This window comes from Doryrhamphus excisus, chromosome 5 (genome assembly GCF_030265055.1).
Source record: "Doryrhamphus excisus isolate RoL2022-K1 chromosome 5, RoL_Dexc_1.0, whole genome shotgun sequence".
NCBI lineage: Eukaryota > Metazoa > Chordata > Actinopteri > Syngnathiformes > Syngnathidae > Doryrhamphus > Doryrhamphus excisus.
The window spans coordinates 17,321,125-17,345,528 of record NC_080470.1 but is presented as its reverse complement, the minus strand read 5'-3'; the positions used below and the strand labels follow the sequence as shown (position 1 = coordinate 17,345,528).

Here is a 24,404-nt window from a genome sequence, read left to right as displayed (position 1 = left end):
AAAAGGAGGTTTTCAAAAGTCATCCCGTCTGTCTCCTCCTCCTCCTCCTCGCTCTCCATCCCAAACTGACTCATGCAGGCGGTGATGGAAATAACGTCTGATAGCTGTGAAACAAAACATAGATTCATCACCGTTTGTGATATGAACCACGGCACTCCATTTTTTTTTTCTTTATACCGCCTGCGTTATTGTGCATGGCACCACGAGTTGATTGCATGAGGAGGGGGTGATGTATCGATCACGGGCGATCTTTTCATAGCAGAACACACACACACAGAATGTATTTAAGAGTGAGTGGCCATGGTCTGAGTGGCACCCGCAAAGGTCATTTATTTCATTCCCCTCCACCAGGCAATGAATGCATCTTCATTTCTCTCCTGGCAGGGTTTGTTCTGCCTTGGATAACCTAACTCTTTCAAGTTGCGTTTCAAAAGTTGGGCTACACGTGTCTTTGATGGCTGCACACTCCAATTCATCTTTCTCACATATTCCACGCTTTTTATTCATTTTTTTATTTTTTTTTTGTCTGCCTGTTTGAGTGCATGAAGAAGCTAGGTCGGGGTCTACTTGAATATTTTTCAAAGTGAATTTATGTGAAGCGGCTCCCTCCAGGCTTTGTGTTTCTAAATCACTGTATTGATTTTTAAGGTAAAAAAAAAAAAAAGAAAAAACTTGAGATTTCTTTTTTTTCATTCTGATATGTGCCACTGATTCCCTTAAGGTTTCATACACTAAAATGCTGCCCCCCCCTCCCTGTCCCTCCCCCATTCTCCTTCTATTTGCAGTCTTTTCTCTAGCAAATCAAAAACTATACCATGCTCCCCAAAGCCTTTTGTAGCTTGTTATAATGTTTCACAACGTGCATAAAATGCTGCTTGTTTTGTACAACAAGAGGGTTTCTTATTACTCCTTCTCTTTCCCGTTCCCCTCTGAATTCCTCAGACGGAGGAGCTCCTTCTCTCCCCCCCTCCCCCCTTTTCTCTGATGGATTTTAATGCTTTCCCATGCTTTTATTGATATAGAATGACACTAAATTTGGCGGCAGTTGGCTTGCCCCCCCCCCCCCCCCCCCAATGGAGCGATGTTTATTGGATTAGTCTGTGGGCATGCTGTGGGCATGCAGGGGTTGGCAACCTTGCGTCTCTTTCTTACATATTCCATGCCTTTTATTCATTTTTATTGTTTTGTCTGCCTGTTTCAGCACATGAAGAAGCAGGGCATGCAAGGGGTTGGCAACCTTGTGTCTCTTTCTCACATATTCCATGCCTTTTATTCATTTTTGTTGTTTTTGTCTGCCTGTTTGAGTGCATGAAGAAGCTAGGTCGGGGTCTACTTGAATATTTTGGGGCCAGTTGGCCCGTCTCCCCCCCACGACTGCAGCGATGTTTATAGGATTAGTCTGTGGCCATGCAGGGGTTGGCAACCTTGCGTCTCTTTCTCACATATTCCATGCCTTTTATTCATTTTTTTTGTCTGCCTGTTTGAGTTCATGAAGAAGCTGCCCCCCCCCCCCCCCCCCGCCCCCCCCGACTGGAGTGATAGATGATTATTGGATTAGTCTCTGGGCATGCAGGGGTTGGCAACCTTGCATCTCTTTTTGTCCGTCGTTGAAACTTTGATACAAGGTGGACCGAGAAGTCTTTCTTCTGGTCGGTGGTGTGTTTCTGTGCAGTAACACCGTCTTTCCTCTTCCGATTGACAGCTCAACCTGATCTTCTTGGTCATCACGATGTACAAAATGGTGAAGCACTCCACCACCCTGAAACCAGACTCCAGCCGACTGGAGAATATCAAGTAAGTAACGCCTCCGATGTTAAATAGCCACATCCTGCTTATCAGCAATATAACGCTGCTGCTATTCCGCCGCCACCCCCAGGAGAACGAAGGCCCCTTAGTCTTGAGGTAATGATTTGTTATTAATAATTTACAATATGGGAGCAAACACATAGTGGACAATACGCACATCAATGCCAAGAATCAGACCTGGAAAACTCATTTTTTTCTTCAATAAATCATTGATATTACTTCATAGTTCATGACACGTTCACTGAAATTTGCAAGTCATCAGACTGAAATCTAAGATGGCTTCCAAGTCATTTGGTGATGCTGTCAAGTCGAGTCATGTCATCAAAATGGTGACTTGAGTTCGCACCTTTGCAAACTAACAAACATACTATGTTATATTAAGGCTGCACAGTGATCGAGTGGTTAGAACGCAGGCCTCACAGCTAGGAGACTCGAGTTCAATTCAATTCAATTCAATTCTCCATGTGCATGCGTGGGTTTTTTTCCGGGTACTCCGGCTTCCTCCCACATTCCAAAAAACATGCTAGGTTAATTGGCCACTCCAAATTGTCCATAGGTATGAATGTGAGTGGGAATGGTTGTTTGTCTATACACTACCGCTCAAAAGTTTGGGATCACTTGGAAATGTTTTTGGCCAGTCTGAGATATGCCTTTTTCTTGGCAGTCCTGCTATAAAGTCCAGCATCCTGAAGTCGCCGCTTCACTGTTGATACTGACACTGGTGTTTGACGGCTACTATTTAGTGCAGCTGCCAGGTGACGACCTGTGAGGCGTCTTTGTCTTAAACTACACACTCTCAGATATTTGTCTTCTTGCACAGTTGTGCAGCGTTTTTCTGTCCTTGTTAGACCCAGTTTGTGCTGCTCTCTGAAGGGAGTAGTTAACAGCATGGTAAGAGATTTTAGTTTTAGTTGGGATTTTTAGATGGCTTTTCTAATCATCTATTAGCCTTATAAAATGATGAACTTGGATTAGCAGCCATACCAGGAGATTGATGCAGAGGACTGACAGTTGTTGATAGTAGGCCTCTATGCAAAAATGTACATCCTTCTTTGAAAATCATGTCATTCATTTTCATTGTTTGTGAAATGGATACATTTTTTTGTGAAATGCATGAAAATGTGTTTTTCTTTGGAAAACAAAAAAAATTGCAAGTGATCCCAAAATTTTGAACGGTAGTGTATATGTGCCCTGTGATTGGCTGGCCACCAGTCCAGGGTGTACCCCGCCTCTTGCCTGAAGACAGCTGGGATAGGCTCCAGCACTCCGGCGAACCTCGTGAGGATAAGCGGTAGATCATGAATGAATGAATGTTATATTAAATGACACCCACAAGACATGCTGGGTAACTCCCTTTTGGGAAAGTGTACGTGTGGGCTTCCATGTAGCCAAGGAAACAGGGAAGTGACTACAAACAGGAAATTAAACTGGCTTTATGTTCTGGTGCTAAATAAGGCTTAAAAAACCAGATAAGGTCGCACATTTCTTATGATACAAATCGAAATGCTGAGATTTACCCGCCCACACACCAGCACTGAGGCCAGAGGTTTACAAATTCTGCTCTCTGGCAGAAAAGCTGAGTTTTAAGGACCTTCGTGGACGAGATCCGTATTCGTGCGGACATGGCCTAAATCTTTGCACTGTTGGCCCAGCTGGGGTGGGAAAGCTACCATATGTTCATTTTGAAGATGTCAGACTTTTTTTTTCTCGTTTAATCCGAGTTTCCAAACCAAGAAATAAATTCCAAAACACTTCTCACACGAGACGAGTTGTTTGCTCCTCTTCATGTTGTGCAGCAGTAATTGTTTTGTTTTCCGTTTGTATGAAAACAGTGTTTACCGGCGACTAATCAGGGGTTACACGCTTCCTTGTCAGACCGTAACGTAGCACTGCTATTCCCAGCCTGATTTCATTATTTACTTTTTGCCTAACGAATCCGTGCAGCATGGCACCACTGCGGTAGGAGTGCAATCAGGAAAAGGCCGTGTTTACGCATCTTGGTGCACTTGAACCCTTCCACCGTCATGTCAGGGAAACCACAATGTGTACCTATGTGCCGGGAAAGGGGGTGTTTATTTCCTGCGGGGGTATTCAGTACATTAATAGCTGCTTTGTGGTCTTTTTGTTTGTGCTCACATGCTGCATGTTGCATGAAAAGGCAAATTTAACACACATCCTCTCCTCTTCTCTTCTGTCACTCTCTTCTCTTTCGCCCGCCAGTAATTATCACGTTTGTGACGGCTACTATAATACCGATTTGCCCGGGTAAGCTTGGACTACACCAAGGAAATGTAATTGAATCGTAGTAACTCTCAGATTAGATATCTCTGCATACTAACCCTGGCTGTGATGTCATTGTGCTTCTCTCTCCTCTGCTTATCATGCTTTCTAGCTATGAAGATAATAAACAGTTTCTCAAGTAAGGACACATTGCCCGGATTTGCTCATCCTCTCCTTAATTCTCTCTCTCCTGCTCCTGCCTGTGTAGCTTTCCTTACTTCCAGTCGTTCCCGAGTCGTCTGTCCTCTCCCGGGCAGCAACCTCTAAACTAACATCTGTCCTTGTGAATGCTTCCTCTCATTTGTACGTGATGGCTGTTGTGTTTGTTTGACCATCGGTGTGTGGCTTCTCTGCATACACAATCCAGGTGGATTTTTGTCCTATTTCCTTGAACACCCCCCCCCACCTCCCCAACGCTTGTGGTCACCAGTATGGCTCGCTCAGACAGACGGAGAGATGCTGTAGCTCGGATGGCGCTGTTTGTTATTCTCCAACGTTGCAGGCTGTGAGAAAGGTCGATGGGAATTATTAGTTCCGCCAGGGAGGTGGGAGGGGTTTTGGGTTTCTGTTTGGGTTTTTGGAAGTTGCTTTGTGATCAGTTATCAGGATCAAACAATTTTACCACTTATCAATGATAATGTAAGATGATGGTGCTATGGTGCGTTCAAGGACAAACAAAGTGCAAAATCACAACAACAACAACAAAAATGATTACTGTGAATGTGATGTGATTCCTGTGGTAACAAAACGTCTATATTTGGAAGGTCCCATTTTGAAGACATGTAAAATATACACTACCGCTCAAAAGTTTGGGATCACTTGGAATTTTTTGGGGCTTTTTCTTGGCAGTCCTGCTATGATGTCCAGCATCCTGAAGTCGCCGCTTCACTGTTGATACTGACACTGGTGTTTGACGGCTACTATTTAGTGCAGCTGCCAGGTGATGACCTGTGAGGCGTCTTTGTCTTAAACTACACACTCTCAGATATTTGTCTTCTTGCACAGTTGTGCAGCGTTTTTCTGTCCTTGTTAGACCCAGTTTGTGCTGCTCTCTGAAGGGAGTAGTTAACAGCATGGTAAGAGATTTTAGTTTTAGTTTAGATTTTTAGATGGCTTTTCTAATCATCTATTAGCCTTATAAAATGATGAACTTGGATTAGCAGCCATACCAGGAGATTGATGCAGAGGACTGACAGTTGTTGATAGTAGGCCTCTACGTATGCAAAACTGTACATCCTTCTTTGAAAATCATCTCATTCATTTTCATTGTTTGTGAAATGGATACAAATGTTTTTGAAATGCAGGAAAATTTGTTTTTCTTTGGAAAACAGACATTTGCAAACTTTTGAGTGGTACTGTATGAAATTAACAAAGAAACACATCATTATTTTTGTTAACAGGCTGGCTGCAACAGAAGGACCTTATTACATTTCAGTCTGCCAAGCACAGCAGCGTGGAGTGATTGTTTATTTGTTGATGGGTTAATTTTTCAGACATTTTTTCACCAAACTTTTCGGAAAAGGTGGCAAAACTCTACCGACCAGGAAACTTATAGTGGTTTGAATTACTAGAGTGTCTATGGTGCACTTCACTGTCTGTCTATTTGTAAGTTCTTATGCCATGAAACAGGAAGTAGACTGCTTGCAGACATGCATCTGCTGTACTTGGTACTGCTGTACTGTACCCTTGGTCACACATATGGACTTCCTGTCACGTCACCTCCTGTTTGTGTCTTCCAGATCCTGGGTCATGGGAGCGTTTGCTCTGCTTTGTCTGCTGGGCCTGACGTGGTCCTTCGGCCTCTTCTTCATCAACGAGGCCTCCATTGTCATGGCGTACCTATTCACCATATTCAACGCCTTCCAGGGGATGTTTATCTTCATTTTCCACTGTCTCCTCCAGAAAAAAGTAGGTGTTGTGTCCCCGACAGCGCTCCGTAGAATGAATGGTCGTCCTTGCGGCATGCTGTAAGAGCTTTTTTGCTGAGTGGTGTCGTTTGTTTGCGGCTCTCTCAGGTCCGCAAAGAGTACAGCAAGTGCTTCCGCCACACGTACTGCTGTGGAAGGCTGCCATCTGAGAGCTCGCACGGGTCCACCAAGACGTCGACCACGCGGACGAGCGCGCGCTACTCCTCCGGCACCCAGGTAGACCTCTGAGCTCTCACAAGCAAGCATCCTCTAAGTTGCACAGGTTTCTTTCTTTTCCGTCTCGCCCTCTTTAGCTTTGTCACTTTTCTCACTAACTTCATGTGCATGTGGAACAGCAATGCACTTTTTAATGAACACTGCAGCGCAATTCACTGAGGGTCAAGCCAAAATTGATCACTGGGGGGCTTTGCATTGGACCTTCTTTGGGAAAGTGCAGGTTGAAAGTAGAAGAAAGTAGGAATGAGCATTAAAATGGTTCCTTGATTCATTATAGTACATAGCCTTGTCGTGGAACCTCCAAAGTCAAACACAGTCCCATGCACATGCATCCTATACACTTAACTAGATACATTTATGATATATAATAATCATCCATAGAGCTAGAGCTGTCCTATCTAGTCATGGGCATCCGTCCATGCTCATGGCTCGATAGGACTAGAGCTAGTCATCGTATCCCGTCATCCAAATTTAAGAGCACGACTAAATAGCGCAGCTCTAGTCCTATCCAGTCATATCATGGTCATGACTAGATAGGACAAAAGCTATCTAGACAGGCTAGATAAGATATTTTTGTCATGAGCATGACTACATAGGATTAGAGCTGTCTAAGCCAGCCTTATCTAGAACGGAGGAATGGATCTAGATGAGACTAGATAGGACAACTTCAGATTATTTACTATCTACTTCAGTCTAGGATAGACAGATTAGAGCCGTCCTATATAGTAATTTCCTAGACTATAGTCTAGGCTAGGCAGACTAGGCTGTCCTATGTAGTCATTTCCTAGACTATAGTCAATTCCTAAACTAGACAGATTAGAGGTGTCCTATGTAGTAATTTCCTAGACTATAGTCTAGACTAGACAGATTAGAGCTGTCCTATGGAGTCATTTCCTAGACTATAGTCTAGGATAGAGAGATTACAGCTGTCCTATGTACTCTTTTCTGAGACCATAGTCTAGGCTAGAGAGATTAGAGCTGTCCTATGTAGTCGTTTCCTAGACTATAGTCAAGGATAGACAGATTAGAGCTGTCCTATGTAGTCATTTCCTGGACTACGTATAGTCAAGGCTGGACAGATTAGAGCTGTCCTATACAGTCATGAGCATGAACTGACAAGAGGCAATGACCTGGATGAATGAGAATATTGACAGGCATCCTAATAAATAATAATCCCAATAATAATATAAATAAAATAATAATAATCCTAATAATACTCTTTATTAGTCAATAAAGGCCTGACTAAGTACAGTAACTCCCTGGAGATGAGCATTATCACCACGCTGCCTCACTCTAATTATAAAGTGAGAGAGAAGTGGTATGTGCACACAAACAACCGAAATGAAAGGAAGCCGAAAAAAGGAAATCTGAGCGGCGGGTTCGTTTTCAAGTCCTAATGACTGTCCCTTGTTGACCTGACAGAGTCGAATCAGGAGAATGTGGAATGACACCGTAAGAAAGCAATCTGAGTCGTCCTTTATCTCAGGTGACATCAACAGCACCTCCACCCTTAACCAAGGTCAGTTCACACCTCATTTCTCTGCACGCACACCTATGCACACATTTCATCATCCACTTGAAAAATACCTCCTCCGCACCGCCACAAAGGATGTACCCTGGTAATGGTAATAAATGTCTCCGCGGTTAGGAAGGGAAAAGAAATGATCTCGGCCTTTCCGTCTCGTCTCCCCACAAAGGATTACCAAAATCCGTCGTCCAATCATCTGGCCGGGAACGTCGGCCTCCAAGTGCTGCCGGTCCAAACGCCAACAGCATGCGTTTTTGTGTTATTTTAAGAAAGAAGCCATTTGTTGCCTGGCATGTCGTGACCTCTCTTACCTTCAAGGGAGGCGGAGGAAAGAAGAAAAGACGTGTCATTTATTATTTAACTTGAGCACAAATATGATGATGAGAAGATGATGTTCAACTCTGGCTGACCCGGAGCGCTTAGCGTGTTGCTCTGCTTTCTGCTGCCTCTTAAATGGCTTTTCGAGCATGCAAAGGAAAAGCGGGCATATTCCGAGGAAGTTAACATCCCGCCCTGCTCCGATGCCAATTCCTGCACTTCTCTGCCTTCTCTCTTTTTTCTTTTTTTTTTTTTTACTGTCACTTCCTGCAAGGTAACTCACTGCACCGCCGCCTCTGAGGCGCATTTTGGCTCGCTCATACATCTCTGACAAAATGGAAGTAGAGCTTTTCTTCCCCGCAATGCCAGGTTCCTGGAGTTGTTAATGTAAAGGTTGGATATTGATCACTCCGGGGTGGAGAAGCCTAGTTACCCTGGAGAGTCCCTGCGCTAAACGAGGGCTCTATCTCCTGGAAGCACTTCCTGTCATTAAAGCCATCCCTGAAGTCTTCCCAACGTGACAGATGGCATTTAACACGGGTGATTCATGACAGTGGACAGGTCGCCTTTCCTTAAAAAGCTGGTATAAAAAACAAAACACGACAGGAAGATGTGGTTTGGATCAGCGTTTATATAATCAAATTATTATTTTTTCATTGCTTCTGGTCACTGGTAAAACAAATGTGCTAGCTCAACACTGTATATCGTATTTTATTCATTTTTTAAAATGTAATATTAAAGATTTATATAAAAATGAGCTAATAAAGGAAGGCTGTGGTAAGTTTTGTGGGTAAAGGTACAGGTTATTCTATTCTCCATGCCTGCTAACTAACAAATATTAGCTTACACACTGATCAGAAATGATCAAGTTTGTTTATTATTAAAATGTTGTATTCATTTTTAATATTATTTTAAATGTATTTTTATTGTATATTATATTTTTTGTAATTTATTTGTATCAATATTTATTTTTTATTATGCCAGTTGAGGAGTGGAAAAAATAAATCCTGCGCATAAAGAAATGCCCCACTGTGATAAACTGCTGTCATGGTAGCATCCTTTTGCATCATTGGACTTCCAAAATAAAAGGAAAGCAAATCGAGCCGGTGCTTCCCATACATTCATTTATGCATCCTAACTCTGCTGCCAATATGAAACTGAAAGACAGGAAGTGATTCTTCCATCACGCCATTACTCTATAATATAATAATAATAATAAGGTGAAAGGTGAAGTATTCGCAGGCAGGAGCGGAGATCAGGGCATGCAGGGCACCTCCACAAGTAGGGGTAGTGCGCATTACCATCACACTTAATTAGCGGGAGTTTGATAAACCAATATGTAAACCAAGGGTGTCCAAAAAAAAAAACATGCACATGTGCCACGCTTCCACTCCACTCTGCATCGCACCACCACACATATCACTGCAGTCACTGCAAGTCAAGTGTTTGCTAGTCTCAAATGTCAAGTCAAAGCATGAAATCTCTGCAAATGTCCTTCTTTTTATGACTTCCACTGTTGGCTGAGTGCACCTTCTCTTCTTCTGCCTCTCGACTCCAGGAATGACTGGGAATTATCTACTAACAAATCCTCTTCTTCGACCACAAGGCTCTAACAACCCTTATAACACCTTACTGGCTGAGACAGTTGTGTGTAACACCCCCACGGCTCCAGTGTTTAACTCTCCAGGTGTGCTTACTTAATACTGTCACCCGCTTTTCATCACTTATCTTTTTTTCCCCTCCCTCACTCTTCACTCTTAGTGTTGACAGACCCGACAAAAGGAAGGATGTTCTACCGTGTCACATCATACTTGTCCACCTTCTGTGTGTCGTTCATTTCTCAACTTAAGCAATGTGTAAAGGTCAGCTTGTCGTGTAAACTGCATGAGGGTATTGGCTCATTTTTCGTTTTTTGAAGGGAGCTTTACCCCGATGGCCAATTCTCTCTGGAATATTTAGCGTTCAGGTTGTCCTTGTTGTCGTACATTTTCACAACCAGTCTGACTTTTAAGCCCAAATGTCTTCATACCCTGGCCACAATTGGAGTTGAAGTGATTTATTTACACTACCGCTCAAAAGTTTGGGATCACGTGGAAATCTTTTTGACGGCTACTAGTGCAGCTGCCAGGTGACGACCTGTGAGGCGTCTTTGTCTTAAACTACACACTCGCAGATATTTGTCTTCTTGCACAGTTGTGCATCGTTTTTCTGTCCTTGTTAGACCCAGTTTGTGCTGCTCTCTGAAGGGAGTAGTTAACAGCATGGTAAGAGATTTTAGTTTTAGTTTAGGTTTTTAGATGGCTTTTTTAATCATCTATTAAGCCTTATAAAATGATGAACTTGGATTAGCAGCCATACCAGGAGATTGATGCAGAGGACTGACAATTGTTGATAGTAGGCCTCTATGCAAAAATGTACATCCTTCTTTGAAAATCATCTGATTCATTTTCATTGTTTTTGAAATGGATACAAATGTTTTTGAAATGCATGAAAAAGTGTTTTTCTCTGGCCTTATATTTTCTGCAAGTGATCCCAAACTTATAAACTGAGCGGTAGTGTATATGTTCATTCGCATTTGCACTTTTCTTTCGGAATGAGGTGTATACAAAGGTTAAATTATTTCCGTTTGAGCAAATAAACCGAATGCCATTGGAATATTTGGGTCCATGTATACGTGGCTACTGGGGTAAACTTCGATGGCACCCACCTCATAGATTTGTCCAATTCTCACAAATTACCCGCAAACTGTGGCCAAACATCTCCATTTCCGCCAGTCGACTTTATTGTTCCAGAGTAGTGCTCAAAGCAGCAGTTGCCCACCGCCACTGCCGTACCCTTTCCTAGAACATGCATATCCAGTTGTCTGTGTGAACGGTACAATTCCCAATTTTCAAATGCAACTCAGGCCTTGTTCTTATGTACAACTTATGCATTCATTCGACTGCAGTCTGAACGTATAGGTTGCATAAATAATATATGTACTCTGTGTAGCCCAACGTTCTTCTTGTCAGTCGAAAATAATCTTTGACGTGGCAGCAAGTTCTACATGAACTGCCATATCCAAAATTCTTGTCCTCTTTCTTCTTAATCTCCTACATGGAATCCATTGGTTAAGAAAATGTTGACTCCTGTTGAAATTATCATAAACATGTAAATTGATATTTTAACTATATATGCATCAATATCTCACAAAATACAGGGTCAGGCAAAGTTATCTGACACATTTGTAGGTTAAATAAAACGCAAATAAAGTAAAGAAACAAAAAAGTGTTTTTATTTTCGAAAAGTATGTATAATGCCATTCTGTTTCATTATGTTTTCAAAATTAAAATCAATCCCGGCGGTGCGTGGTCGGCCAGTTGATTTTGGTTTCAATGCAGATCCAGTAGCTCTGAAGTTGGTAACCCATAACAAGATGGCGTTGGGAGCTGGGACAGGATCATGTCTACAGAGTTTGAAGTGCAAACGAAACGCTCGTTGTGTTGCAGTTACAGATTTGTTTGTTTTGATAAACGTTTCCACAATGAAAGCACGATGTTCACCAGTCTAATTTATGGCAGCAACTGAAAAAAAACAAAAAATAATGGCATTATAAAGAAAAAAATCAAAATGGCATTATATGTACTTTTTGAAAATAAAAACACTTTTTGTTTACTTTATTTGTCCTTCATTTAGCCTACAAATGTGGCAAATGATTTGCATGACCCTGTATAACACAACTTACTGTCTTTTGTTGCTTTTTTCTGACATTTCCAGTTAAAAGATAGCAATTCACGCAGCTAAAATGACTTTAAACTCAAACTCTGGCCAAGGCATTCATGATTTTGGGCTATTTTTCTCCAAATGCCATCTTTTATGACGTTTCTGTGCTCTTCCCTTGTGCTTCCCTCTAGTGACCTACAGAGAGACAAGTATGGGAGTAAAACTTAACTTTGCCTATCAAATGTAAATTTTTTTCAGCATGCTTACTTAAAAAAAAAACGAAAAAAACAACATCCCACCCTACCCCACCACCGGCACTTTTACTGGTTACTTTAGGCCATAAACACACTCGATGAGTAAGTGGTTCACAAAATTCTATGTAACAAAATTTGGATTTTAATTTTTTTTTTTTTGCCATACTTTCTGTCCGACTGTGGCGCTCTGCAGCTTGTCGTGTCCAGTAGTGATGCCCTGATAGCTTTTTGAAGGTCAAAATGACCTTCTTGAAATTCTAAAAACATGCCTGTCACAACAGCAGCTGTTAGATTCCCCCATAATCTCTCATTTTCCTGCATTTTCTCTCATAATCATCTGCTTTTAACTTGATCCCCTTTCTTTTTTAAATAAAAAAATCTTCCAGAATAAGCAAAACTTTGCAGTAAAAGCTCCCCCATTAGTCTTCCTGCTAATGTCCACATCTGTTTTGGTGCCGGGAGGCATTTTATCCCGTCTCTCCATCATGGAACAACTAATATTTATCCTTTTTCTAGTGCTGCTTTGTTTGACCTCTGTGCTTTGAGGCATTCTTAGCATGACTGCGTGTGACCTCTGCAGCGTTGGTGTTATTCCTCAGCTGCTCGGCCGGTGACTGGCGTCTCACTGGGAACTGTCACGGTGACGAATGCCAAACGCCGGGCTGAGGCAACCTCTAACCTTTGCCGGCTACGTGCGTGCAAGCTGCCGGGTTATGGACAGAAAGTATACCTAATTGGCCGTAAACAACTCCAAAAAGAAATATTTTAGTGACTACTTTTGTATTTATTTGCTGAACCCTTGCTCTTGTTATGTTGCTGTTACTTTATTTCTTTTTGGTTTGCTCTTGGAGTGATTCTTCATGTTCCAATAAATCATTTTTTTACTTTCTTTTGTACATCAGCTGCTCTTAGACCAGATAGGCTGAGCAGACAGACATGAAGTGAGTCTTTTCACCTGCTATGTGTGGTGATGGTGGAGTGCTGCTGTAGTCAGAACAAAGATGGACTTTCCCTTTTCTCGCCAGTCCTTCCGTCTTTGTGCTTCTTCTCTCCCGCCCCCCCACACATCCCACCTATTCGGTGTACTGCAGCTTTCCCATCTGTAGACCTCCACTCTGCCCAGTGTGTCGTGATGGTGGTTACCGTTCCGTTTTCTTAATGTTGTTTGGGATCTTTGTTCATCACTAAAGGTTCTGTCCCGCTGCGTCCTTTCACGATTCCGTCTGAAAAACCAAGGCGTAGGTTTTTTGGACTTTTTCCAGCTGGTTTACAGACGTATCTCGGTGTTCCAAATTGGAACATGATGAAAATTTCCGACAGCCAGCGTTGGGTAGCTAGACTGGTGGTCCTCGCATGTTACTCTGGTGGTTTCTTGGGCGGAATCTGACTGCTTTGTTGACTTTTATGGCGGTTGGGCAGGCAACAATAGCATCAAAAAACCAGCCATCTCATGCTATAGACGCACATACACTACCGCTCAAAAGTTTGGGATCATTTTTTGGGCCAGTATGAGATATGGCTTTTTTTTGGCAGTCCTGCTATGAAGTCCAGCATCCTGAAGTCGCCGCTTCACTGTTGATACTGACACTGGTGTTTGACGGCTACTATTTAGTGCAGCTGCCAGGTGACGACCTGTGAGGCGTCTTTGTCTTAAACTACACACTCTCAGATATTTGTCTGCATCGTTTTTCTGTCCTTGTTAGACCCAGTTTGTGCTGCTGGCTTTTCTAATCATCTATTAGCCTTATAAAATGATGAACTTGGATTAGCAGCCATACCAGGAGATTGATGCAGATGACTGACAGTTGTTGATAGTAGGCCTCTGCAAAAATGTACATCCTTCTTTGAAAATCATCTCATTCAAGAAATTTGCAAGTGATCCCAAACTTTTGAGCGGTAGTGTATCTCATGTAGGCAAAGCTGCTTGTCATCACGATCCCTCTCCTGCAGGGCAGTAGTCACTTATGATACTCTGCAAGTTCCTTATGCAGGACCTCTATGTGTTATGTGTGACAGTACTCCCAAATAATAGTATCCCAAGGTAATAGTTGTCTAAGTAATAGTACTCCAAGATAATAATGATAGCATTCAAAGTCAATGTTCATCACATTAGTAGTATTCCAAGATAATAGTACTTCCAAAAGGAGTGATGTGGATCACCCAGGAGATAGGACTGTAATGAGGCGATGGGCTGAGCTCGGCCTTGGCCTCAGACATTTTTCAGCCATTTATAAGGTAAATATTTAGACGCAGGCGGACGGAATGGATAAACGGTCGTACGGGACAGAGCCTTAAGTATCTTTGTGGCAGACTAATGCACAGACAGCTTACTTTGGATACATTTTGGCTTCAGCAAGTGAACAAAATAACATTATAATAATTTTTATAATGCATGCTGAGCATTGTGCCAAACTAACAGATTTACGGCATGGCTTTTTATTGGAACGCCACGCATCCTAAACAGCATTAAACATGGAATATGGCGTGTTGTTGAACCATGACGTAACATCAAGTTGTCTTTCCTTTGCAGGGCACTCACTGAACAATGCGGTGAGGGATACAAGTGCAATGGATACTCTACCGCTAAATGGTAACTTTAACAACAGCTACTCACTCCGCAGTGCGGACTTTGGCGACAGTGTACAGGTGGTCGACTGCGGACTCAGCTTGGATGACGCGGCCTTCGAGAAAATGATCATCTCCGAGCTCGTACATAACAACCTGCGTGCCTGCAACAAAAGCCACCAACAGCAACAACCGCCACCCCCTGGTTTACATCACCCGCCCCACCATCCGCACCAACCGTACCACACGCACCACCACAAGGCGGAGCGGGCTCCGCCCAAGGTGACACCATTATCTGGCGGTGACGACCAAGACGACGCTATCGTGGCCGACGCGTCGTCTTTAGTGCATATGGCCGACACGATGGGCCTCGAGCTGGAGGCGCCGCTCATCCCCCAGCGGACTCACTCGCTTCTGTACGCCCCCGAGAAGAAGGTGAGGACCGATGGGGGAGTGGAAACCTTTGTGGGCCAGCTGACACCCGACAACCACGAGCAGGAAAATTTGCAGTCCCCGAACAGAGACTCCTTGTACACCAGTATGCCCAACCTGAGGGACTCTCCTGATCCCGAGAGCAGTCCGGAAGTCGTGGAGGACCTGTCCCCGTCCAAGAGGAGCGAGAACGAGGACATTTACTACAAAAGCATGCCTAACTTAGGATCTGGCCACCAGCTGCAGGCTTATTACCAAATAGGCCGAGGGACGAGCGACGGTTACATCATCCCCATTGCTAAAGACGGCTGCATCCCGGAAGGCGATGTCCGGGAAGGACAGATGCAACTCGTCACAAGCCTTTAAACGCGTTTAGACGGATTCCTAAACTTCCTTCTCCTGAGCATTTGCAGCTGGATGGACAAGTTAGCAAAGAAGGTAGTGGGCGTGTCTTTCCAAACGAGCCACATCTGCTTTATCCCAAACCTCCTCTCTCTTTTCAGCCATTAATAAAACTGTACATAGAATACAGAGTCACGGTTCCATTTTTAGAGACAAGCCAATTATGTATTTAAATGTGCTGCTGCTGCTGTCAAAAATGTATGGTACCATAATAGAAATGGAAAAATAACAAAAAAAATAACTTCTGAAAAGCATTTAAAAAGGTTGTACATACACTTCACCACCATCCTGTGTTTTTTAATTTTTTGTTTGTTTTTTTGGGTTTTTTTTTGTAAGTAAAATGACACACCGACCGGGTCATGGACGCCTGTACAGACTTCCCATACCGCTGGTCATCCGTCATCTCTCCCCATGCTGTTTGCATTGCATGGCCACTAGCAATCAAGCCTCTGGCCTTATATTTTCTCAAGTGTACATTGAACTGTAGTCAAGAAGAATGGCTGAAAATATATATTTTGTTGTATTGCTAGTGTAAAATACAAATTCTTTTGAAGAAACTGCAAAACTGAACATGTGAGAGATATTGTCTACTCTAGAGGTTATACGTACAGTACATAGTGGTTCCAACTGTTGGTTCATAGTGAGTTTGAATGTGAAAGGCCTATGAACAGAAAGAAACACTTTATTAACCCCCCCCCCCACCACCACCACCACCACCACCACACACACACACACACACTTGTAAACAGTGTTTATACTGGCTGGGTTTCATTGGTGTTACCCATTAAAATATGTTTGTTCATGATCCCAGACAGGGAGTGGCAGTACAGTGGAACGCTGGTTAGCATGTTGAAAATTTACGCCATCATTTTACCTCGGTTAGTGTACAATACTGCTCACTGCTTGTCACGTTGTTAATACACTCCATGGGTCCAACATCCTGTTAGCATCCTTAGCTTGCCTTAACAAAATACTCCGACAACACCCGTCTATGATGTCATCAACAGTTGACTCTTGACAATGTTAACACAAAACAAATCTTTGCAGTTTTACAATTGTAGTTTTACATTTTGGACACATAGAAATGACAAATGAAAGCGATAAATTAATTAACTTTTACCTACATTGACACTTCCCAAAGACGCAATCAACACCACCTTCCTGTTTTGCCATGAGTTATTTCTGGAATTCCATCAGGTTTCTCCGTTCTTTATCAAAATGCTAGCACTTGCAACTATCTGCGGCTCGCTTTTGGGTTATTGAGGTGAGAAACACACGCTTGAATTTGAGAAATAACTCATGGGAAAACAGGAAGGTGATGTTGATCTCACTGTCACAGCATCATCGGATGTCATCCGTCATGTATATGCATCGTGAATTGTTTTCTGCTTGTAAAATTATAAAAACATGTTTTGTATTAACATTTTTAGCATTTCGGAACAGATTAATAGAGTGACATTATTTCTTGTAGGAATAATTGATTCAGTTCACTCTAACCAAGGTTCCACTGTATGTTTATTTCATTATGCCTGAGTGGCGTTACTTTATTCAGAATGCAATGGGTTTGACAATGAAGGTTTTTTTTTTGTTCTTTAATCATTACTTCATCTGCCTGGGTTTGAAAAGTTTATTTATTAAAATAGCTCCAAAAAAAGAAGAATGGGGAAATACGTGACTATTTCCCAGCACTGGTATACATACTGTACTGTAGCTCATGATTTTGTGTAAACATGTTACAACGGGCTCTCCACTCTTAAAGACTGATGTAAAATTCAACACTTGTTTGACAAATGCAAAATAAATGTGAGATTTTTTGTCAAAATGAATGGTGTTTTTTGCTACTCCATCAGATCAGTTGGACTTGATTTGGATAAATTTCACGTTTGACTCAGGTTATTCGTCCCTCAGCACCTTGAAAGGTAAACCGCTGAATTGATTTTTATTTGACTTGCTTTTTTTTGTCCTGAGCCACTGCACAGTTTGAAAGAGCTAATTTCACCACATTTGTTCAAAGAAGCAAAATCTGTCCATGTGATTCAAAGATGAAAAACTCAGGTAGGAAAAATGCATTGTAAATGCTTGTGTGTGGTTGTAACACAAATAAAAAGTTCAAATGACTCATTTACAGCATTCCATTTAGTATATTTTTTAATAAAATCATGTTGGATTTTGGATTTTATTAGGACAAAGCTACCTTGGTTTTCATTATTCATTGAAAACCAAAAATGATTTTTCATGTAAATAATGTCAATCCAATTAATCTGTTGCACAAAGCCAAAAGTGTTAACACAAAACATGTCATAGTTTTCCAATTGTAGTTTTACATGAAAAATACAATTGAAAATGCATATAAATCGGTAATTAAACGGATAAATGAACAAAATAAAATAAATTTAACGTTACTTGCCCCTTCACTGAAGACATAATTGCTGCCGAAAACCTGATGTGGCAGCAACATCAACACAGACTCTACCTTCTTGTTTTGCCGTGAATTATTTCCTAAATTCAGTCGTGTTTCTCATGTAAAAGATCTGCTTTTATTTGGATTACGGCTGAAAAATGGAGCCTGAGTAAGTTGCAAATGTCATCATTTTGATAAAAAGGTTTGAGCCACAATTTAATTCAAGAAATAACTCCTGGCAAAACCAGAAGGTGGTGTCCGTATTGAAAAACGTGTTTTGTGTTTACATTTTTGAGACCTGTGGTGTAACTGTGTTAGCTAGCTAAGAGCTCCAGAGTCAGCCGTTGACATCATAGATGGGCAGAGTTGACGACATTGACTTCTGCTTCCTGTTTCCATGTATTAGCAATCTAATAGGATGCTGACAGGGACTTTTTGTGATAAAAGTCCATCAAGAACACAGTTGCACTTGCATAGTGTATGAATAACATGACAAGGCACGCCATATTGTATGCTAACCAGAAAATGTACGCAAAATTTTCAATGTTGACCAACAAACACGCTAACCACGGTTCCACTGTAATGTAAATACAATTAATCTGTTCCAGACACCCTAAAATATGAACACAAAATATTGTATACAGACAAATGAAATGAATCCCTTTTACCTTTATTGAAGGCTCGGCACGAACTCCACAAATGACTGGTATGTTGGCCACAGTGTTTCAAAATTGCCAATTTTAATAGGATGATTTTATAAGATTTTGTAAATGACTTCTGTCAAAAATGCAATAGTGAATAAACGTTTGTTATAGTTTTAAAGAGGAACCTATATTAATATTGATTCAAGCACCACTATTTAAGGACTAAAACAGTCAGTGCCTCACCAGCCATAACATTGCTGTGCGGAGCTAACAAGTGGTCAATGTTCCACATGGTTGTGCTCGTAGACACGTATATATTATACAAGAAGTGTCTGAGTAGATAGACGCACAGTCGCTCTAATTGTCTGCTACAGCTAAAGCCCGCAGTCAGTCCCTGCCCGTGTTCCGCCTCAGGTAATGCTAATTTACGCAGCACTGCAATGTAGCGCCGGTTGAGGCGGCGTGACAAGATCTCAGCAGGGTGGCTGGAAATTGCACTGATTAGCATTTGGCATTGAAGTAAACGTCTCAGGCCTTTGACAAAGAAAATGCTTTCTTTGTCAAAGCTGCACAACATAACAACGCTGTTTCAGACGTACGGTAACTGGAGTACAATAGTGGGCCTTGGGACAGAAAATTCACAGAAGAAAATGATGATTTCATTCATGAACATAATGCTGCGTTCGACCAATTTGGTAAGATGGGAAATCAGATCAGTAATTTTTAAACACTGCTGGTGCCCACACAGATGTACTAAAAAATAATTACAATAACTATTTGTTTTTCACACCATGTTAGGGGTGTCAGTGTCCACTCTTGGAGAGCAAATCCTCTAAGATTTCTCAACGTCAACCTCAACAAACACACAGCAACATCGACAGAAGGAGTCGAAAAGCAAAAACACATAAACACCCTAAAATAATTAACTGTAAATTACATAAGTTAGCCGTTTCTACCAGGATGTTAGCCAGATCTATGAGGAAGTTACCAAACTACCAGGAAGTTGGCCATTTTTACCAGAAAGTTTGCCATTTCTCTCAGGAAGTTAGCCAATCTATCAGGATGTTAGCAAGGTTACCAGGAGTTAGTTATCCCAATACGTTAGCTAGACCACAGGGAGTTAGCTATGCTAGCTGGAAGTTAGTCAACCGAGCAAGAGATTAGCCAGGCTACCAGGAAGCCTAACAGGAAGTGAGCCCAGCTACCAGGAGGTTAGCTAGCCTAGCAGGAAATTAGCAAGTCTAACAGGGAGAGCCCAGCTACCAGGAGGTCAGCTAGCCTAACAGGAAATTAGCAAGCCTAACAGGACGTGAGCCCAGCTACCAGTAGGTTAGCTAACCTAGCAAGAAATTAGCCAGTCTTCCAGTATAGCTAGACCTAATGGCCATGCATCTTTAAAAACATGAGCGGGATGGAAGTTGGTGGAATGAATAGACAGATTTCAAGGTCAATAAATCAGTTTATGTGATAGCAACATTTTTAATTTGAAGTCTTTTCCCCGCTGGATGTGTTTTTGCTTTTGGATCATTTCTGTGTTTGGAGCATTTGTACGTTGCTGCGTGTTTGTGACTGAACGTAGCGGGCCGGCAAGTTTTGTTTTTTATGCTTTAAGGACATAGAATCATATGATCCAAGGTAGATCATTTATCTGTTATGAGGACTTTGCGTGCGGCCTTCTCGCCACGTGAGGCCTTCTCTAATTCCCCATCTCTTGCTCAGGGAGCGACTCTGCCTTTGTCAAACATCGATTGAGAAGTAGGCCAGGAGCCGGGGGGGGCCGCCAGCTCGGATGTTCCCACAGACGAGAGAGGAGGCCAGCGCTGAGGAACAGAGGTAGGCAATGTTGTCAGCAGAAGTGGGATGAACTTGATTTCAAACAATGGCTACCGAGCAGGGATGCGGTTGACTTTGGAATCTGCAAAGCCTTTGTTAGATATGATGCAATTGAACGGAAGACATTTTTCCTGTGTGTGTGATGAATGCGTGCGTCGCTGGGATCAATGAAACCGTTCCATATAGTCCAACAGATAGGTATTGATTATCCATTTAGAGCAGTGAAAAGCCCACACTGCCTACATGGTTCTTTCACCCCACACACACTTTCAAAATTGCAATATTGATGAAGTAAAGACGAGTTCAACCATTATTCACTCCCACGAGAGGCCATTTACCGCTATTATTTTCAAAAGAAAAGAAGAAAAAGTGCTTGTGTTTGTCTTTTATTGGTTTACATCACAAAGGCATTAAAGTATCTACAAACCTTTTGAATGGAGTTTCAAAAGGATAGGGAGAATGTTCATTTATCCAATTTATTCCTTTTTAATAATTAATTTGCATTGCTATATGCATGTAAAACCTTTATTATCCTCTTTAAAATTTATTTTTGTTCATATTTTGGGGTCTCTGGGACGGATTAATTGGATTTCCATTATTTCCTATGGGACAATGAGTTAGTATTATTTGATTTTGGAAGGCTTTATACAATATATTATAAAAGTGTTTTTTTTATGTGTTGGCAAAAGGGTACATGAAACAGTTTTTTCTGCTGTTTTTGGTGTATTTCTATGTCTTCTCAATTGTTTTGTTAAAACTCCTTATTTAACTCCTTATTCTAACTCCTTATTTCTAAAATGACAAATACTTGCTGATATAGTTAATCTTCAAACAGCTAAAATAATGCATAAGGCTAAAAATAACCAATTAGCTAAAAATGTCATCGAATACTTCTCTACAAGAGAGGAGAAATATGATCTCAGTGAAGAACTACATTTGAAACACTTCTATGCTAGGACTACATTAAAAAGCCATAGCATTTCAGTATGTGGAATAAAACTTTGGAATGGATTGAGTAATGAAATCAAACAATGCACAACGAGGAGCCAATTCAAGAAACAATACAATCAGTTGATGTTTGCTAAATACAAGGATGAAGAGTCTTGAACCAGTCATGATGTGCTATATATATCACTATATTGACACTATGGTACCCATTATGTCATATCACCTCGTACTTCGGTACGGGACAAAAAAAAAAACAACATCCCAAAAATGTAAACTATATTAGGAAAGCAGCAAGTAAACAAATGTAAGAGTTACTGATTGTAAAAGTACCAGATGGAGGGGTAGGATTTAATAAGCTTTGCTTCTTCCTACTCCTTTTGGACATGTGGAACTGATTATGGGATGCACACAATTGTAATCTGATGCATGTTCAAATGAAATAAAACCAAAATTTCTATCTTTCAAAGTGTTGTAAGGTTGGGAGTTGAGGTTGTTTTCTTTCATTTTGTGAATAAAATATACTAAATACATTTATAAATTGTGTAACAAAGTTATTGCATAGATGTGGTACCATTGGTTTATCCTTCACAACCCCAGTCGCACTCAATAAAAAATGCACAGATGGTAGGTCAGCCTAGGGTGCTTTGATTGGCCAATTTTGCGTAACGATACTGTCCTAAGTTTGTTGTACAAAAACCAAGGCAACATTTTTTGGGAAAACCAAGGTTTGACTGTATTTGCAAAGGTTTTACCTCCATCCCTTGCTGGATCAGCAGTCAACCGTTACTTCAACGGTACCTGCGTCTGTGAAAGGAAAAAACACAGCACCACTTCAAGATGTCGTCAGCATTGAAGAAAGCGATTGTGTTCTTAAGTTGGCAGCTCAAAAGTAACTTGAGTCAAAGGGGTAGACTTTAAGTGCTCACTCTTTCTTTTGTCCTGTCCCCAACTTCAAATGCGCAGATTTGTGACCCATCGGCGACTTAGATTCGGTCCCGCTGAGGTGAAAAATCCAATTAACCTGCAGCTCGAGCTGCCTTCGTTATAATCCCCTCCCATAATTATGAAATAACCAGATGCAGGATTTCAAATGAAAAAGGGATGAGAGCGACCGGCTGAGGAAGAGAAGATGAAATAAAACCTTCTGTGCCAGTGGACTGAGTTCCAATTTAACCTCCGGGGGGAACAGCTAATTCTTAAGACAGGTTTTGAAGGTGAGACCTGCAAAAGTCGTGGTAATCAGGAAAAGAATATCCTAATTATATCCTGACAAAAACAAGATGGTTGCATGTTACATAGTTAGACTGTATAAATCTTCCATATAAGCTGAGAATAAAGAGCGCAGGGGGAGGATCATTGTAAGTCTTCCACAGATGCTCAAAGAAGGCTTTAAAATGATTCCGCAGGAAAAAAGAAAATTAAAAACGGCTACAATGTTTCTTCCTCTGTCATATTGTTTGGAGTAGAATAACACCACAGTGTGGGGGGTTCCTGGGTGATAAATTACCTAAGTATAAAAACACCTTTAGCTCATCCATTTAAAAGCAATTATGGATGTTGTTGCAGCCATTTAGCATGAGTACAAGGAAAACAAAGTTACACGTCACTTTTCAATGCTTCACATTTATTCACGTGTTTTTTCAGCAAACACGGCGTCCTGCCCGCAGTGCCAGTCTCATTTATCTTGATTGATGGAAGCTTGAAAACTTTTCGCGACAAGCATGAGGTTATTTACACGAGAAGTTCTCTTGTCCATTACACAACCGAACCTTGGTTAGCGTTCGACCCCGGTTGCCGTGTTTTCCATTTAACATTGAAAATTCTCAACAAAATGTTGCCCCCGTCAACTCGCATGCCTTGTTGTTTTATGAATGCACCTGTGTTCTTCATGGAGATTTATCTCACAAAACGTCCTGTTAGCATGCCTGTTAGCAATTTGTTAGCATTGCTAACAACGTGGCAATCAGAACAGGAGGTCAGCCAAATTTTTTGACATTTGTTGTTTTTTGGGGTTTGTCTTTTTTTGTGGTTATTATCGAAATATATAGTGCCCTGTTATGTTCATTGTGAGCTACCACATGCTATCTTTTTTTTCCTCTGCCTTTTAGAATGGGCATAGCAGAGGGGTGTGGCTTGCCATGATGTTCATGCGTTAATTATGCTAAAGATGTCAAGATAATTGGCTGCACGGCGATCGAGTGGTTGGCACGCAGACCTCACAGTTAGGAGACCTGAGTTCAATTCTACTCTCGGTCTTCTCTGTGTGGAGTTGGCATGTTCTCCCCGTGCATGCGTGGCTTTTCTCCGGGTACTCCGGTTTCCTCCCACATTCCAAAAACATGCTAGGTTAATTGGCGACTGCAAATTGTCCATAGGTATGAATGTGAGTTTGAATGGTTGTTTGTCTATATGCCAATCACAGGGCTGGCGACCAGTCCAGGGTGTACCCCGCCTCTCGCCCGAAGACAGCTGGGATAGGCTCCAGCAACCCTTTGCGAGGATAAGCGGTAGAAAATGAATGGAATTAATGGAATTTTCCAAAAAGTCTTTAAGACTGCAATAAAATACATCTTGGGTGTTTTAGCCATCTTTAAAAATTATAACCCACAGAAAATTCCGTGAGGGTGTTAGTACTAAAAATATGTATTATTTAAAGTCGTCATATTATATTTCCACATGTACTTCAAAAATGCAAGTCATAAGGATCTGGGAAGGTTTCATTATTATTAAAACATCGCGTCTTCTTTAAATACCACGGGAACCTCGGCCGCTCACACTCGGACCGGGATGAGATCCATAAAGCAGCCAGTGGACTCTGCACTGTGTTGATAATTAATAAGAAGAGGGAAAAGAGTTGTAACCTTGAGTGCCGTTGAGCATTGACACGGAATATTGATTCACAATTTCCTTGCTGGTGGCAAAGGTGCTCTGTGAAGACAAGATAGAAAATATATTATGGATGTCTTTGTTGGACTGCACTTTCTCATTACCATTCCAAAGAGTCGGACAAGAGGAAACCTTGTCATGATGATCCCGGCCAAGTGGTCCCAAAGGGTCACAATGACCGTGAGCCAGTGGACAACTCAAAGGACAATTTCTACGTGTGATCTTTGCCACATGACTTGCACTGTGATGTCATTATCCTGC

The 24,404-nt window shown here is 41.6% G+C and overlaps 1 protein-coding gene and 1 long non-coding RNA gene across 36 annotated transcripts in view; both read left to right on the top strand.

The window, feature by feature from the left end:
• adgrl2a (adhesion G protein-coupled receptor L2a) overlaps positions 1-17,507 on the top strand; it is a 141,159-nt gene extending 123,652 nt beyond the window's left edge. For 5 of the 30 annotated variants that reach the window (XM_058074170.1, XM_058074168.1, XM_058074176.1 and 2 more), the window contains 9 exons: positions 1,703-1,794; positions 4,027-4,071; positions 4,199-4,225; positions 5,826-5,994; positions 6,102-6,230; positions 7,653-7,749; positions 9,635-9,763; positions 11,970-11,987; positions 14,563-17,507. In XM_058074170.1, the coding sequence (XP_057930153.1) occupies positions 1,703-1,794; positions 4,027-4,071; positions 4,199-4,225; positions 5,826-5,994; positions 6,102-6,230; positions 7,653-7,749; positions 9,635-9,763; positions 11,970-11,987; positions 14,563-15,395 (1,539 nt within the window). In that variant the 3' untranslated portion in view covers positions 15,396-17,507. Of the gene's footprint in view, positions 1-1,702; positions 1,795-4,026; positions 4,072-4,198; positions 4,226-5,825; positions 5,995-6,101; positions 6,231-7,652; positions 7,750-9,634; positions 9,764-11,969; positions 12,022-12,934; positions 12,974-14,562 lie in introns of those variants that run through there. The other 25 variants (XM_058074193.1, XM_058074192.1, XM_058074196.1 and 22 more) reach the window with 16 other exon arrangements.
• A 1,441-nt stretch (positions 17,508-18,948) lies between these two features.
• LOC131129930 (uncharacterized) overlaps positions 18,949-24,404 on the top strand; it is a 47,527-nt gene continuing 42,071 nt past the window's right edge. For all 6 annotated transcript variants that reach the window (XR_009129924.1, XR_009129928.1, XR_009129923.1 and 3 more), the window contains exons 1-2: positions 18,949-20,111; positions 20,196-20,309. This is a non-coding gene — a long non-coding RNA (uncharacterized LOC131129930). The remainder of the gene's footprint in view (positions 20,112-20,195; positions 20,310-24,404) is intronic.